This window comes from Lepidochelys kempii, chromosome 3 (genome assembly GCF_965140285.1).
Source record: "Lepidochelys kempii isolate rLepKem1 chromosome 3, rLepKem1.hap1, whole genome shotgun sequence".
Classification (NCBI taxonomy): Eukaryota; Metazoa; Chordata; order Testudines; family Cheloniidae; genus Lepidochelys; species Lepidochelys kempii.
Genome location: NC_136382.1, coordinates 207,152,318 through 207,169,017, shown reverse-complemented (window position 1 = coordinate 207,169,017; position 16,700 = coordinate 207,152,318). Strand labels below are relative to the sequence as shown.

The 16,700-nt window shown below is 38.8% G+C and overlaps 1 protein-coding gene across 9 annotated transcripts in view; it reads right to left on the bottom strand.

Moving 5' to 3' along the window:
* Positions 1-16,700, bottom strand: part of KIZ (kizuna centrosomal protein) — a 97,985-nt gene that overhangs the window by 40,500 nt on the left and 40,785 nt on the right. For 8 of the 9 annotated variants that reach the window (XM_073339793.2, XM_078852372.1, XM_078852373.1 and 5 more), the window contains 2 exons: positions 12,051-12,342; positions 3,475-3,609 (listed from right to left, as the gene is read on the bottom strand). In XM_073339793.2, coding sequence (XP_073195894.1) covers positions 3,475-3,609; positions 12,051-12,342 — 427 coding nt within the window. The remainder of the gene's footprint in view (positions 1-3,474; positions 3,610-12,050; positions 12,343-16,700) is intronic. The other variant, XM_078852371.1, reaches the window with a different exon arrangement.

The window sequence follows — 16,700 nt, the reverse complement described above, 5'->3', positions numbered from 1 at the left end:
CAAAGACATAAAATAAGAGCAATGTAGTTAGAAAAAGATTTTTTTTTAAAAACCCAGGGATCAAATCCAACTTTTTAACTCCTTAATGCCCTTTGGCTGTGGATATTACACCTGAAAAATAATTATTCCCATGACAAGAAACACCACATGAATATTCCAGAGGAGCTAAACCAACCTATCAACCAATCTTTAAAAAGGTAAAGTTTTATATTGTTGATTATATCAAGATTAGTTCTTGCAATAACTTTTGTCACCTGACAGCCTTGTGAACCCTGGATGCAATAAAATATATCTACCAGCTGTTTTTTGGAGCTAAAAGTCTGGATGCAACAATTAAGATTGAAACAACACAAAGTTCAATGCCATCCGTTGTAGTGGGACCATGCAAACACTTACATGTGTGCTTAACTTTGTGCACATGAGTAGTGCAACTGAAGTCAATGGGCCTATTCACGTGCTTAAAGTTAAGAATGTGCATAAGTGTTCGCAGGACTGGGGCCTCGACATCAACAGTAGTTAAACTGATAAATTAAACAGTAATAAGTCACCAGGACCAGACGGTATTCACTCAACAGTTCTGAAGGAACTAAAATATGAAATTGAAGAACTACTAATTGCACTACGTAACCTATTGCTTAAATTCTCAACCAGGGGTACACATCCCCCAGGGGCACACAGAGGTCTTCTAGGAGGTACATCAAGACATTTAGATTTTTGCCTAGTTTTACAATAGGCTACATAAAAAGCACTAGCGAAGTCAGTACAAACTAAAACTGCATATAGACAATGACCTGTTTATACCGTTCTATATACTATATGCTGAAATGTAAGTACAATATTTATATTCCAGTTGATTTATTTTATAATTATTTGGTAAAAATGAGAAAGTAAGCCATTTTTCAGTAACAGCATGCTGTGACACTTGTATTTTTATGTCTGATTTTGTAAGCAAGTTGTTTTTAAAGTGAGGTGAAACTTGGGATATGCAAGACAGATCAGACTCCTGAAAGTGGTACAGTATTCTGGAAAGGTTGACAACCATGGGCTTAAATCAGCCTCTGTACCAGCTGACTGGCAGATTGCTAAAGTAACACTAATTTTAAATAAGGCTCCAGAGGCAATCCTGGCAATTACAGGTTGGTAAACCTAACTTCAGTACCAGACAAATTGGTTGAAACTATAGTAAAGAACAGAATTATCAGACACATAGATGAACACATTATGTTGAGGAAGAGTCAATATGGCTTTTGCAGAGGGAAATCATGTCTCACCAATTTATTAGAATTCTTTGAGGGGGGTCAACAAGCATGTGGACAAAGGTAATCCAGTGGATATAGTATACTTCAGAAAACCTTTGACAAGGTCTCTCACCAAAGACTCTTAAGCAAAGTAAGCAGTCATGGGATAAGAGGGAAGGTCTTCTCATGGATCAGTTACTGGTTACAGGATAAGAAACAAAGGGTAGGAATAAATGGTCAATTTTTACAGTGGAGAGAGGTAAACAGCAGGGTCCCTCAGGGATCTGTACTGGGACCAGTACTGTTCAACATATTCATAAATGATCTAGAAAAAGGGATAAACAGTTAGACGGCAAAGTTTTCAGGCAATTCAAAATTATTCAAGATAGTTAAGTCCAAAGCTGACGGCGAAGGAATCTCACAAAACTGGGTGACTGGGCAACAAAATGGCAGAAGAAATTCAGTGTTGATAAATGGAAAGTAATGCACATTGGAAAACATAATTCCAACTATATATACAAAATGATGGGGTCTAAATTAGCTGTAACCACTCAAGAAAGATCTTGGAGTCATTGTGGATAGTTCTCTGAAAAGATCCACTCAATGTGTAGTGGCCATCAAAAAAGCGAACAATGTTAGGAACCACTAGGAAAGAGATGGACAATGAGACAGAAAATATTAGAACGCCACTATATAAATCCACGGTACACCCACATGTTGAACTGCATCAATTCTGATTGCCCCATCTCAAAAAAAGATATATTAGAATTGGAAAATGTAGAGAGAAGGGCAACAAAACTGATTAGGGGGATGGAAGAGCTCCCATATGAGGAGACATTAAAAACCCTGGGACTGGTCAGCTTGGAAAAGAGATGACTGGGGGTGTGAAGGATCTGATCGAGGTCTATAAAATCATGAATGATATGGAGAAAATGAATAAATAAGTTTTATTTACCACTTCACAGAACATGAGAACCAGGCGTTATCCAATGAAATTAACAAGGCAACAGGTTTAAAACAAACAAAAGGAAGTATTTCTTCACACAAGGCACAGTCAGCCTGCTCCCACGGGATGTTGTGATGGCTGAAAATATAACTAAGTTAAAAAAAGAATTAGATAAATTCATGGAGGATAGGTCCATCAATGGCTATTAGCCAAGATGATCAGGGATGCAACCCCATGTTCTGAGTGTCCCTAAACCTCTGACTGCCAGAAGCAGGGACTGGATGACCAGGGATGCATCACTCAATAAATTGCCCTATTCTGTTCATTCCCTTTGAAGCACCTGGCACTGGCCACTATCAGAAGACAGGACAAGCTAGACTGATCATTGGTCTGAGTCAGTATGGTCACTCTTATGTTCTTAAATATAGTTATAAGTATAGGGATTACTGGAATTGCCACAGTGAAGGTAAATACCATGTTGACGCAGAAAACAATTTCTAATTATATCCATTGTACAGACAAATAATTCTGACTTGTTTTGGAAACCTTCCTTATATCTCCCTAAAATAAACAGATCTTTTTTATGGCAACATTTAATTACAGATGCCAATCTTTAATAAATACAATAAAGACCTTTCACTCCCAGTGCCTGGATTTGTAGACATAGTGAGATGCCAAACGATGTGTTTCATAGCTGCAGACAGGCACAGGACAATATCACACCACTATTTACATACATTCTTCGTTACAGTTTTCCGCTGCCAACCCGGAAAGAAGAATATGGTATCATCACTTTTTACACTAATCCCAGCACTAATGGCCACTTCCAAGGGCTAGAGTAACCTTCTGAACATTTAGGCTGAGTAGAACCCTTATTTATTAAAATAATTTGGTGGGACGGGGTTCCTAATGTCATATTTCAGCTTTTTGCTGACAACAGAAGTGTGTTTTTTTGTTAACTACTGTAGATGTCAGTTTGGAGGAGGTCTTTCCCTCTCTGCCCCTTTTCACCAACAGAATGAAGACCACAGACCACCAGCTTATATCTCAAAGGTCACTGAACAGCTGCCAGAGGTAACAACTTCCAGTCACCAGAGCCAAATTCAAAGCTAGTAGCCAACAAACAATTTAAAGCAAAATTTTATTTATAGATGTTACAGCTAGGGACACTAAAGCAAAAGGCCAATATAAATGGGATAGGACTGGGGAATAGGAAATACTATACGTTTCTAATGTCTACTTTTTAATTTAGAGTTCTGTTGATGTAGATCAAATGAAATTTGCATCAACCTTATTAACTTCTTCATTTTTGCCAGACTTATGGTTCCACTTTGGTATAAAGTTAGGCACTCAGGTGCTGCTTTCGCCACCAAATCTTCTATGAACTGGAGTAAATGGGAGAATCCTTCAAATGACAGACAATCCCTGAAGACAGATAACAAACAATGTTTTAAAGCTTTTAAAACTGCATTCTACTGAGCACAAGTCAAACAATATGTATACATTTAGATAGACTTTGCCTCTGAGCAAATTCTAAAATATTTTGATTTATATCCTTATTTTAATCTTTCACTCACACTAAGAGGTTTACAAAAAGGTTAAAAGTCTTGACAAAAAGGACAGAACTCAGGCAGACTCCCAAAATAAGGTAAATGAACACCATAAGAGGAAAAACAGATATGAAACAGAAAACTATATAAACCGCTTTTTAGAAAAGTGCTAAATCTACATTTATATTGCTAGTGAAACTGAGAATTACCTTTCAGAAAAACAATATTGCTGTAGCTCTGCAGAAAAAGAAAAAAAAAATCTTGAACTCCTACAATTCTTTTACATTTCTGCCAGTGGTCTTTGGAGGCCATGTTTCAATAGCACCAAAGTGTGCTTTATTTTTAATAAGGGTGAACACATGTCCCTGTTTTCAGGGGCTGTCTTTGGGTTCCTGCCAGCTTCACAGAAATCAGCACTTTGCTCTAGTTTTTGTAAACCTCTGTAGACTTGGCCACATAAGGAATAAGAAGCCATAATTATAATCCAGAATCATAATCTATAATCCATAATCCTTTAATACCTATATAGCACTTCTCATCCACAGATGACAGAGAGCTTCACAAGGACTTCAATGGCTACCAGGGTCAGTGAAATTGGCAACGAGATGGCTGGGCAAATTTGCGCTTCCTGACATATGTTGTCATCCTGCCCTCCCCTCTATCCACAAGAAACCTCAGGCCAACAATCCTCCACATGTAAAGGCAGATCAATAAGCAGAGAAACAAAAAGGAAAATACAAAAATATAAGAACAAACTCTGCATGTATGAGCAGGAAAAATATAAAACGAGGGTTTATGGGTGAGGGAAAATGTAGAAAGGGGTAGGAGAGGGTTAAATACTGTTTTCTCCCATTAACTATAAAATGTCCTAGCCCTTTGAGAAAGAGTGGCAGAGATGGAGGAAGAGTTGGTATCTCTTTCAAAACACACTACTGGGATGTTTGGAAAAATAAAGTATCAGAAAAGGAGTTTTACAGCGATGGGATGTGATTTTCAATTTACCACTAACTTCAGTGGGATCAGAGCTAGGCCATCGCCAAGTGCTTTGGGAAATCCTACTCGCAGGGTTTAAAAAAATATTCACCTCTTACTGACTTTTGGGAAGTTTTCTTAACTTGTTTCAGCTCACATCTCCAAAATGGCTTGTCCTACAGACTCCAAATTTGTTTTATTGCCCTTGATGTGGAGAGATACCTTTTGGCGTTTGTTTATTTCAAATGGGGGAGTAGATGAACGTGGGTCAGAACTAGCAAAGATACATAGTATAAAGTGCTTGTGAGGGCGGATAATATATCCCACTCACCAACACAATAACTTTGATAAATTAATCCTTCCTTTCCCCCAAACCAAAACCACATGCTAATCCTTAACCAGGGACTTTTTCCATGTCAAATTTCACCCTTCACAACTTTCTTGAATCATGATCAAAAACACACCAGAATTTTTTTATAGGGCTGAAGTGTTTTTTTTCCACACCCTTTTACTCAAAAATGGCTGAAAGGAATGGATTCAGCTTATCCTTTTACATACACACACACACACACACACACACACACACACACACCCTCTTTGAAAAGTGAAGCAGCATAAAAAATTTCAGCCCCAAAAGTGAATATTTCAGAAAGTTATGAGTGCCTCTGCAAAGGGGTTAAAATAGAAAATGCACTGCAACTTTAAAAAAGGCCTGCTAAGTTTTTTTTAAAGAATGCGTTTGTGCCCTCCTTTGCTTCTTTACAATGTTTAAGAAAAGGCCAGAAAGGCTGAGATTAAAGAGATATTTTCTCTTCTTGTGTGTGTTTTTGGTTGGTTGTTTTTTACTCTAGGAATATCAGGAATGTAAACTCTGGTCTTCCCTGATTTAACTGGAGGAACCCATAGATCACGATCCATAACTGAGTCGCCAAAATGTGTCAAAGGGTCACGTGGGAGGCCTCACGCTCACCCTGCAGTGGTGACTCACCGGTCCAAAGGGCTGGCTGAGCTCGGCTCTCCACTCCAGATGTTGCGACATGGTGCACGGGGTTGTAGACCACTCAGGTTTGGTTCAACTGCATTGCTGTCATGATGATGGGAGTCCAGCCGGGCCAAATTTGAGTGAATGCTGCTGTGACCTCATGCACCTGGTCGCAATGCCCGGAGCAGAGCGCCAAGCTCAAACAGCCCCGCAGCACAGGACTCATTGCTCTGGTACGCACAGTGTACTTATTAGGTTAACGTGTATATTATAGATCATGGTAAAAAATATTTAGTGAGCCAGGTGTTTTTTGCACTAAAGCTATTCACTGGGTTGCAGCAGGCCACCAACATCTATCAATGGGTCCTGAGTCCAAAAAGGTTGAGAGCCACTGCGCCAGAAGGCTCAGAACATGTATTTTGTGACCTCTTGTCCTTGATCTGAAGATGTGAGCGTGCTGAATGTAAAGGCTTCTCTTCTCCCAAACGTTATTTTGATGTTGAAGTTACATAGGTGTTCACAAAGTATTTAACTCTCTTTCACTCTTTGCTCATCTTTCACTCTCTTGACTTGTGGTGTAAATACTTCACTTGTTATTCAACCAGTGTGCCAGTTAGACAGAACCTGAACCTCTAACAATAGAAAAAATACATACATTACATATACATATACGATCATCTGATCATTTTTATATACAGAAATACACACACACAAGTTCTTTTTAAAATCCTTCATAAAGAAAAAAAGAGCACAAGCCCTCTATTTCCCTTGCAGGTTGCCTTTAGCTGTAGTGGGTTCTACTGGCATCTGCTATAACGAAACTGCCTGTGAAGTTGAGACCCAGACACCAAAAAATTTCTTGGCTTTCTTTAAACTCTGCTCATCTTACCTGGTTGCCAAATGAACTTTATACGTATGAGTCTATAGTATCTCTGTGTTAATTTTTTTAAAGGTTTCAAAAATTAATCTGTTTTTCATAAAAGTGGTTACAAAAGTGTTATTTGTACTTTCTACTAGATCAGAGGTTCTCAATCATCTTTTTCTTTCTGAGGCTCCCCCAACATGCTATAAAAACTCCATGGCCCACCTGTGCCATAACTACTGGCTTTTTTTGTGTATAAAAACCCAAGCTGGCATTAGGGGTAGCAAGTGGGGCAATTGCATGGTGACCCTGCAAACCTCTATTGCTCACGCTTCGGCTTCAACCCCATGTGGCGGGGCTCAGGGCCCCAGGCTTCAGCCCCATGTGTGTGTGTGGGGGTGTCATCTTTCTGCCCTGGGCTCCAGCAACTAACGCTGACCCTGCTTGGCAGACCCCCTGAAACCTGATCGCGGCCCTCCAGGGGGCCCTGGACCCCTGGTTGAGAACCACTGTACTAGACTATTTTCTCCCAAAAGAAAGTAATACAACAGTTTCAGTTTTTAAACATCCCTTGCATAGACCATATGATACTCATATATATTAAAACCAGAGACAGGCCTGAACTGAAACTTCAGATCTGAGTGCTGCTGGAACAATGGGACAGAGGGTTTTTAAAATCCAGATCTCAACTTTGCAGCTTGGGCCAATCTATAGTGAAAACATGTTCCTGTAAATCCTAATGGAAATTCTTTAAGTGATATATATTCAAACTCCATAGCAATATACATACATTCCCTTCCTATGTATGAGACACATCTTGCAACTATATGCAACAAACATGTAGTAATAATCTACAATAGCATTTAAACTATCCAAAATCAATTAGATCCTGAGATAATTTCTTAAAATTACTGACATATTAAACAATTTAATTCCTTTAACTCCACTAACAGAATAAATTTAGTGACCACCTACAGGTCCAAAAACATAACTGGGACCTACCAGGGATTTGATGAAGCTACACCTCTATAATGATGCAAATTAAGATTTAAACATTGTAACAATGGAGCATTGCTAATCCTTTTACAGAGGTGTAAATAGCCATTCAGATTTTGATTTCAGATGGCCTGCTTTGTTAAGGAGTTTCAACAGAAGAACTCCACGAAGCAACAACACAGCTGGGCTACAAACTCTAAGAAATCTGGTTGCCAAATCAAGATTTTTATAAAATATAACAGTTTATTACAGTTTGTTCATTTTGCAATGATGGTTATACTCCCTCATATATAAAGCAGCAATATGTTCTCACTAAACTTTGCTAAGCTTTGCTTCAGTTCTGAAAAATACTAAAGCCCTGTCTTCCACTACAAAGAAATTAAATTTAAACAGCTGTGCATGCAGTTTTTAGACTTGTAATACATACAACAATACTAGAGATCACATATGTAGTTAAACAGTACTTTTTCTTTTACTAAAATCTTACAAAACCTGTATGTTAGTGGCTAGCTCATTTCTTACTGTTTTACTCCCTCTGGGTGGTCTTTCCAGGGTGCCACTTGAAGGGAATACAATAACAAAAAGAAGGGGAAGGAAGGGACACCAACATAAAGAGAAACAAAATGTATGACAATCTGCAGCAGGCTATGGATCAGAGGTCAGCAAACAAGGGGTCCTTCTCTTTTACAGGTTGCTTCCTGGAAACAGTCTGATTAAGCTGACAGCTTGAATTATGTGTTACATTTTGTAATGCACAATCCATCTGTGCTAAGTCCTCTTCAATGCAGCTGAAGCAGCACTGGCAAAAGCTGTCTCTCCTCCCACCCCCAACACAGGCCTTAAAATAGTCATCATCTTTCTATGCATTAATTCTCTGGGGTTTTGGTTTTTTAGCCTTTTAAATAGAGGACTGGATAGCTCTGAGGAATGAACAAAAAAAAAAGATATGGAGCTTTTCACTTCTAGTTCACTGGTTCAAATCTGTAACAAATCAGTAGAGAACAGCAGTTGTTATAGGATAGCTGTTCAGTACTTTATGTGAAATGAATTACAGGTCTAGTACCACTCACAGTAAACAAGGTGACATCACAAAAACTATAACCAAAATTAGCAAAATCTAGAACACTTGTTGGCAGGCTCAGCAGAGAGGCCAAGAAATGAACAGGTGCAAAGAACAAACTACTCATCTCTCCTATTTGGTTCCCACAATATAGGTTGAATTTAGAGTGGAATATTTTAAACACACGTGTACTGTCACTCTCTGGCAGATAAAAAGAGAAACTCATTTGCCAATCCATCACTGCTCACATGAATGAAGCTCACTTTCTATATTTTATTAATTTTAATAACTTGAACATCAAAATTGTCGCATTCAGCTGTTTAAGAAAGTACTGAATAGAAGTCTGCTTCCTTAAACTACATTACAAGCTTTTAAAAAAAACCTGTTATCATAGCAACATCACTCATGTATTTTCACAGGTAACAGCTTGTCAGTATATCCAAGATAAAAATCGTACTTTAAGCAGTTTGTAACTGCGCTTTAATAACTCACTGTAAGGTAAAATGTGACATTAAAAAGGCTTTTTTGGGGGGGAAAAAAGGCTTTTTACAAAATATATTTGCAAAACAAACAAAAATTAAAAACTTAACTGAAGAGGCTCCACTGTTCTCCACTAAGTTGGATGCAGATAATGTCACCTGAAAACCAGTCACTTGCTGATGTGCACTAAAGATTTTTGTTTTGTTTTTAATTCAGCGAAATAGTGACCTCAGAATAGTTTGTCTCTGTAATTTCCTTTCCACACACCCCTTACTACTTTTAACCAATAAACCTAAAATAGACTCGTGAACCCAGAGGAAAGGTGATAAATGGTAGAAGTGGCACGGAGGTCACAATAACATGCTTAAGAATTAACGAAGATACCAAGAGGCTGAGGGCCCAAACTATAACCATTTCAGTTTGATACCCAACCATTAAAATTTTGCTTAATTACAACATAATTTCTTCAAATATAACCTGTGCACTAGTTTTTTGGGTATTTTTAATAACTATATGGGAAGTCTGACTAGTTTACAACAAAATATTTGGGGGCGGGGGGTAGAAGAATAGTAATAAATGTCACACCTTCAGACCACATTTCAAAAAGGGGTTATATTTTTACCAAGGTTATTTGTATCACAAACTCATTTATTAATCACTTTAAAACTTTGTGAAAAATCTCTTTGCATTTGAGAGTTACTATGCAAAATATCAAAACATTCAAGTCTGAATTTGAGTGACTAATAGGAGCAGTAGGATCTAAATGCTTCCTGTTTGCAAAATTAACTATGAAGAAACTACTTGTCTCTCCATAGGATCTTTCCCAGATACAAATATTTTGCATTCTATTTGTATTTTAACTTTTCAAAAACAAAAGCAAAATAAAATCTATATAATTCCTGGAGAAATGGATCAACTGTGATCACATTTTTATGACCTTGAAAAACTAAGACTTGACAGTTTTAGAGGCCATTACCCACTTTCAGCTTTGAGTCAAATTCCAGAGATAACGAGAACAAAGAACAAATGCTATCCAGGCTTAAGAAGAACACACAATATTTTCCATCTGTTTATATCAGCAGCTGGAAGTCACTAAAATCTATAGGGACAGGACAAAAGGTTACATTCCCACTGCTCAGCTATGACTTTTCTGGCACAATCAACCACTCTATACAACTTTCTTATGAAGTGCTATGATTAACAGGTGTTAAACAAAAGGAAAACTCTATAAAAGCTATTTAGATGTAAATTAGATGTTTCTGTAGTAAGCAATAGTCTAACACATGGTTTGAAAAACTGAAATGATAATGTTGCAGAAATGTATTTTAATGGATATCTGTGTTTTTCTGCTTAACTGTCATCTAGTAAAATATGAACCATTCCTGAAATCATTCTCTAATAAGACTATATGTGCATGTGCATATATTAAAAAAAGCAGAGATATGTTAAACATGTTAAAAAGACAAATGAACAAACAGATAAATAACCACCGGTGAGATTGGTTTAAAAGCCTCATTCATTCTTGCTGGATAACAAATGCTATTTTTCTTGGCTACATAGTTTTTATTTTTGTACTAACTCACATGCCTCGAATCACCACCTAAATATGTTTAACCACATCAGTCCTAAACATTTTGCATGGGAACTGTTCAAGGATGAAGGAGGGGAAAAAAAGCAGACAGGTAGCATCACCTGGAAGACAAGTGAAGACAATGTCAGTTTGGCAATAGAAACTGAAAGGAATACATGTATTTAGGAGGGTGGCTTTTCCTGATAATGGCCACTGGGAGGCTGTTGGGATCCAGAACAGTAAGGAGGCTAGGCAGTAAGGGAAGCAGCACTGAGTAAGAGGAGGAAGAGTATTGGGAAGCTGGCAAGGCAGGTAAATGGCAGGCAGCCATTGGAGAAGAGTGGGTACAATCAAGCAGGCAACAGGGAGAACGTTTGCAGCTAGGAACTAGGAGGAGCAAAAAGAAGGAAAGTCAGCAAGTGGAAAAGCAAGGAAAAGAAGAGAATATGTGGGCAGGAAACCTTGCAACAAGCGGGAGCAAGGGAGACTAGCAGCAGTGAAAGGCACAGATGAAGTAGGAGGTGGAGAAGAGCTGGGAGGAGAGTGCTGAAGAGCCTTGCCTACAGGAATGCAGCTGAAGAGACAAGCAGAATTGAAGAGCTGCACAACAAACTGGTGAGGCGCTCACAAACACAAAACTTTGTGAGATCAAAGGTTCACAGTGCAAAAGGAGTGATATTCTTATTGCTTTACACCAAAGTGCTCCATCAGGTTGAAATGAGTCAACCATAAGATATGATACAACAGACAACAGATTCAGGAGACCTGGATTCACCTCCTGGCTCTGGCACAGGTTTCCTGTCTGACCTTGGGCAAGTCCCTTAATATACCTTGTGCCCCAGTTCCCACCTCTGTAGAATGGTGATCATGTTTCCCTACGTCACATGGGTGAGTTGTGAGGATAAAAGCCATTAATGATTGAAAGACACTCGGATACTGCAATGATAGGGGCCATAAAAAACATCTAAATAGACTTACACAGAGACAAAACAATGCATTTCTAAGATGCAGTTGCACACCTCGCAGGTGTTGCTTTAAGTTGTTAAGTTGAATGCCCAGGGAGTTTAACCACCTGAAAAATTCAAATTACCATGAAATGTACTGTTTAGTGAGTTATTTCCATTATCAAACTGAACTGATATACTAAAATAAGGAAAACAGTGAGACATCTGCATTTAATTGAAATCATAGAAACAGGCATCTCAAATTGTGTGATGAGTTCCAAAGTCAATTCATCACAAAAAAGAGACCCTCATTAAAATGTCTGCTTGTAGCAGCTAAGAAAGTTGCATATTCATATACATATTTTACAGTAATACAGATTGTCAACAGGACAATCTCCAGAAAAAAATCCTAACTAAATAATCACAGTGAGAAAATATTTAATGGCTTACTGTCTTGTTGCTGAATTCGCCGAAGAGTCTTCATCTGTCGTAGAGCGGCTTACTGTTTGCAAAGAAAAATGTTCTTTGGTGGATCCGGTTTCTTTTCCTTGTTCCAAGTTCATGGATTTTAAGGCTGTCTTGCAATCCACATCTCCTAGGCTCTGCTGTAGTTCAACTGTGTTTATTATCTGATCCTCTTCACTCACAGAAACTGTAAGGTCACTGCTGCTGTCTAAACTTTCATCTTCTAGCTCCAGTGTGTTTGCAGAGGGCCACAGAGTATCTGTGTGTTGGGCTCGACCTGCAATAAAAATATGACAAATATTGCCAACATAGTAACAGGAGCATGACAAAAAATATACATTGCACTGCGTTGCAATGAGACCCAGCCAAGTACATTTAATATATGTATTAATTCATACAGTCTAAAACCTCTGCTCCTTCTGCACATTTTTCCAGGGTTCTCCAGATATCCCAGATTTCCATTCCTTTATTCATTTCATTGACATTCTTGCCTAATGGGGATGGATGCAGCTTTCTCTGGAATCCATCAATGTGGCATTGGAGTCATTCTCAGAGTTTTTGACGATCACCACAAACCTCTCTCTCAACAGATGCACCGCTTATTCTACAATGCTCAAAGCTCCTCCTGACTTGGAAATGAGGAACTAAGTTTGAGTCTTGTACTTGGATTCCTCCCCCTTAAGTAAAAAGAACAGGAGGACTTGTGGCACCTTAGAGACGAACAAATTTATCTGCGCATAAGCTTTCGTGAGCTACAGCTCACTTCATCGGATGCATTCAGCTCACGAAAGCTTATGCTCAGATAAATTTGTTCGTCTCTAAGGTGCCACAAGTCCTCCTTTTCTTTTTGCAAATACAGACTAACACGGCTGCTACTCTGAAACCTCCCCTTAAGTAATATGTCAAACTATTATTATAAGAGGGACTCACATGCCACGTTACAGCACCCAGAAATTTCGCCATGACATACTCCTAACCCTGCAGGTACTCTCCCTACATGCTGACCCTGCTGTCCTTTTTGGAGAAACTCCCTTGTGATCTGTGTTCAACCTACAGAGACACACTCTGAAGCTGCTATGCTTTTTTTTCTTTAGGGACTGCCCCAATAGGAATACTCCTAATAGGCTGGCCCCGCTTCTTAACCAACCAGAGGAATACTCCACGGCCTGCCGGGCAGAAAAGATTTCCCAAAGTCCTTGGACTGTTTCCTTCTGCTCAGTCTCATGTGTAACGAGTTCATGCAATTGCATGAGTGGCCACATATTTCAACATTTTGCCAAGAAGCTGTCAGTCAGTTAGTGCTGCATAAATCCATAAAAACGGTTATTTCCTTAGTATCTTTCAACTCTCTAACTTGTCCACCTATTACCTAACCTCCTTCTTCATATTTGTGTATTAGTCTATGCTTTCCTCACAAGGGGTGTTCAGTGGATCCCCTATGCCTCCTCTGGGCTGCAAGTGAAGGGGATCCTCCACAATTTAAAACAGCAACAAGGATTAAGACAGCCTCCTCCAGCAAATCTCTTCCGACATAATGGGGAAGAATGGCCTGAAAAACGGTCTTGGGAAGGCAGAAGTGTGTTTGAAGAGGAGGCAGCTGTTGTCTGGAGCTTCTAATCTGTGCAGGAGCAGAGCTATATGCCTGTTGGCTTGGAAGTTGTGCATGGCAGCTGATTCCCCTTGCTGCTCAGCAGAAGGAGGTTGCACTAATCTTCTACGATACAAATAAAAATAAGCACTACTAACATTTTCATTTTCTGGTGCATTTTTAGAATGTCATGAAAATGTATCAAACAATTCGGTAATCAAGTAACATTGCCATGAAACTCCCAAGTTCCCACAAGATTCACTGCAGTATCAGTTATTTCTAAAATTAACCCAAGAGTGTTCACAGGGTCTTGCTTGTGCTGCAAAACAGAACATTTCCTCCCTTCCCTACACTGAGCTTCATTTTTATTTGAAATTATGGCAGATTTCAGAAAAATAGTTTTTGATACAAATAACGACAAGATCTTATATTCTATTTTCTGTTTCCAGCATTCAGGATATGAATAAATGTAAGAGATAAGCTATTACTTTTATTTATTTTATGTTGCTTTTATACATATTATGCTGCCATTTCTGAACAACAGAAAAGTACTCAAAGGAAAAACAGCTTCAAGTCACAATGTACTGCATAAACCCCTGAAGCTTAAAGCATAGCTTGTGTCCAGTTGTGGTACACACAGCAGAGCCAAACTTCCCTGTAATTTGCAGCATGAAAGATCAAACTTTTATGAGAACTAGAACAAAAAATTCAGACCTGGATTACTTTAACCTTAGAACTCTATAATGTAGGTTTGACATCATAAAGACATAGAAGCTCTCCCCCTACCCTCATGGGAAATTTGAGGTGGTCACCGATCGTTCTGATTTTGAATCAAACTTATGGTTTCCCTTAAGATAGAAGTATTACATTCCGAAACTAAAAGTATTTTTCCAAACGTGACACTGACCACCTTAACATTTCTTTGGGGAGCAAAAGGGGAGAGAACAGACATTCTGCCAAATCTGCTTTGCAGAGCCTTAAGACTAATATAAGCCAGGTTGGTGTTGTCTTGTTCCACCTCAAATAATGACAGTCTTTCATTAACTGGAGAAGTGGCAAATATGTCAAAGTGACAGTAGAGACAATGAAAAGCAAACAGTCCTGAAAGCAAGAGAAATGGAAAAACCACAAAAAAGGCAACAATAGGATGCCAAAGAAGAGAACAAGAAGTATACAGGGTAATATGAGGAGACTGCCAGCTTTTGTCCAAAAAAATTGTGATCATTACATTGAGAGGCAGTAGCCCCCGCCCCCATTAAAGTTGCCAGTAATTTTCATTATAAAGTTCCATTTTAGCAATCCTTATATGACTTAGAAAATTGGGTTAACCTGAAAATTGACATATTTACTGGAAAGGCAGAGGAGAATATTTCTGCAAGCTGTTAAGAGCAGTTTGATCAATTTTCTTGAGTTTCTCATCTCTACCACTTGAGCTAAAAATAATAACTCCATTAGCAGATAATGGTGGGTTGTTATCATTTGTGCACCAAGCCATTAGAGGGGGCTAAGACACAGTTTCCCAGTAGGTAGTTTGCCAGATTGTAGCACAAAACTGGGAATCATGGTTCCTGGGTTCTGTTCTTGGCTTTGGGAGCAGGGAGAAGTATGGTTCTTCCACTAGGCCAAAGGATATTTGATTGTGGGAAACAGTGTTTGTGAATCATATGCCTATGAAACATGGTTCTCAGCAGGGCATGGGACATTCAGAGAATAATGAGTAAGCATGTAATGAATTCATCTAATAGTACAAATAGTCATTCCCAAATCTTATACAAAATCTTGTCTACACGCAAAAGCTGTACTGCTTTAATTATACCGATACAGTTAAAGTGGACCAATCCCCCTAGTGTGGATGTAGTTATATGGTATAAAGGTGTTGTATAGCAGTACATCTTATGCCCCTTCCAGGATGGTAGAACTATATTGGTATGCAGGGTTTGTGCCAGTATAACTACATTAGTAAAAAAAGAAAATCACATGTATAACTGCCATATTGGTGTGCAGACCAAGCCTTGGTCAAATCTGGATGGATTTTCACAGTGATAGCAAATAGCACCTCTCTTCCCTCAGGACAATTCCCTGGCAAATTTCAAGTTTCTCCTCTAAAGACCTAAGGCACTAGATATATATTTTTTAATCATCTGAAAATATTGTATCATTGGCAAACCTACCTATTTTTCAGTAGCTTTATTCTCAGAAATAGATTAACTATTCTGCACAAACTTTCTGAACAAAATCAACCTGAGGCAGAGACCAAGCATGTTTCCTAAGTAAGTAAAACAAACAACATTAGAGTGGTTAATAGAAAGATCTGATACTACAGTACCTTAGTAAAAATTCTGGATATGGCAATAAAAACACCTTGCTGCCCTGGTGAAAGGCAGTAAAAGAAGGATTATCAATGAGGTCTTGGATCTCAAAGACTTTCCTTGTCCTACTAGCTAAAGTTATGATCAGTAGAAAGACCACCTTCAAAGGAAGATATGGGAGAGAAAAATCACTTGGTGGTTCAACGAAAGCACCCAAAGGCCAAGTGAGACCCAAATTCCATAGTCACGTCCCTGGTTAGTCTGTGGGTACCAGTATATCAATAGGCCTGACCTCCAACATCTGCCCCTGCACCAAAAAAAGAGAGAGAGCTGGGATTGGAAAAAATAAAAATATCAGTTCTTTGGAGAGACCTAGCAGACCTGGATATTCCAGATGATGTGCCCATGCCAGGGCTGTCAGGTTAAACTGTGATTTGTCCTACCAAATCTTTTACAGGACCTTGGACATATCCACCAATGCAAAAGAAAGGCATGTGTCAGCAAACTGGATCCCCATCTATTCTAAAGCAAAACCTTACTTGTTTGGTATTGAGGCTGGTCACAGAGAAATGCCTATTTGAATTACCTAATTTGGCCAGGATCAAGTTCCTCACAGAGTTCTTAATGGTCCTGTGTGTGGTTCGTACTACTGTGAATCACGTCTTTGGTCATAACAATCAGATGCACCACTAATGGGGACACTGTTTCAAATGCACCATTCTCAGAGACAAACCACTC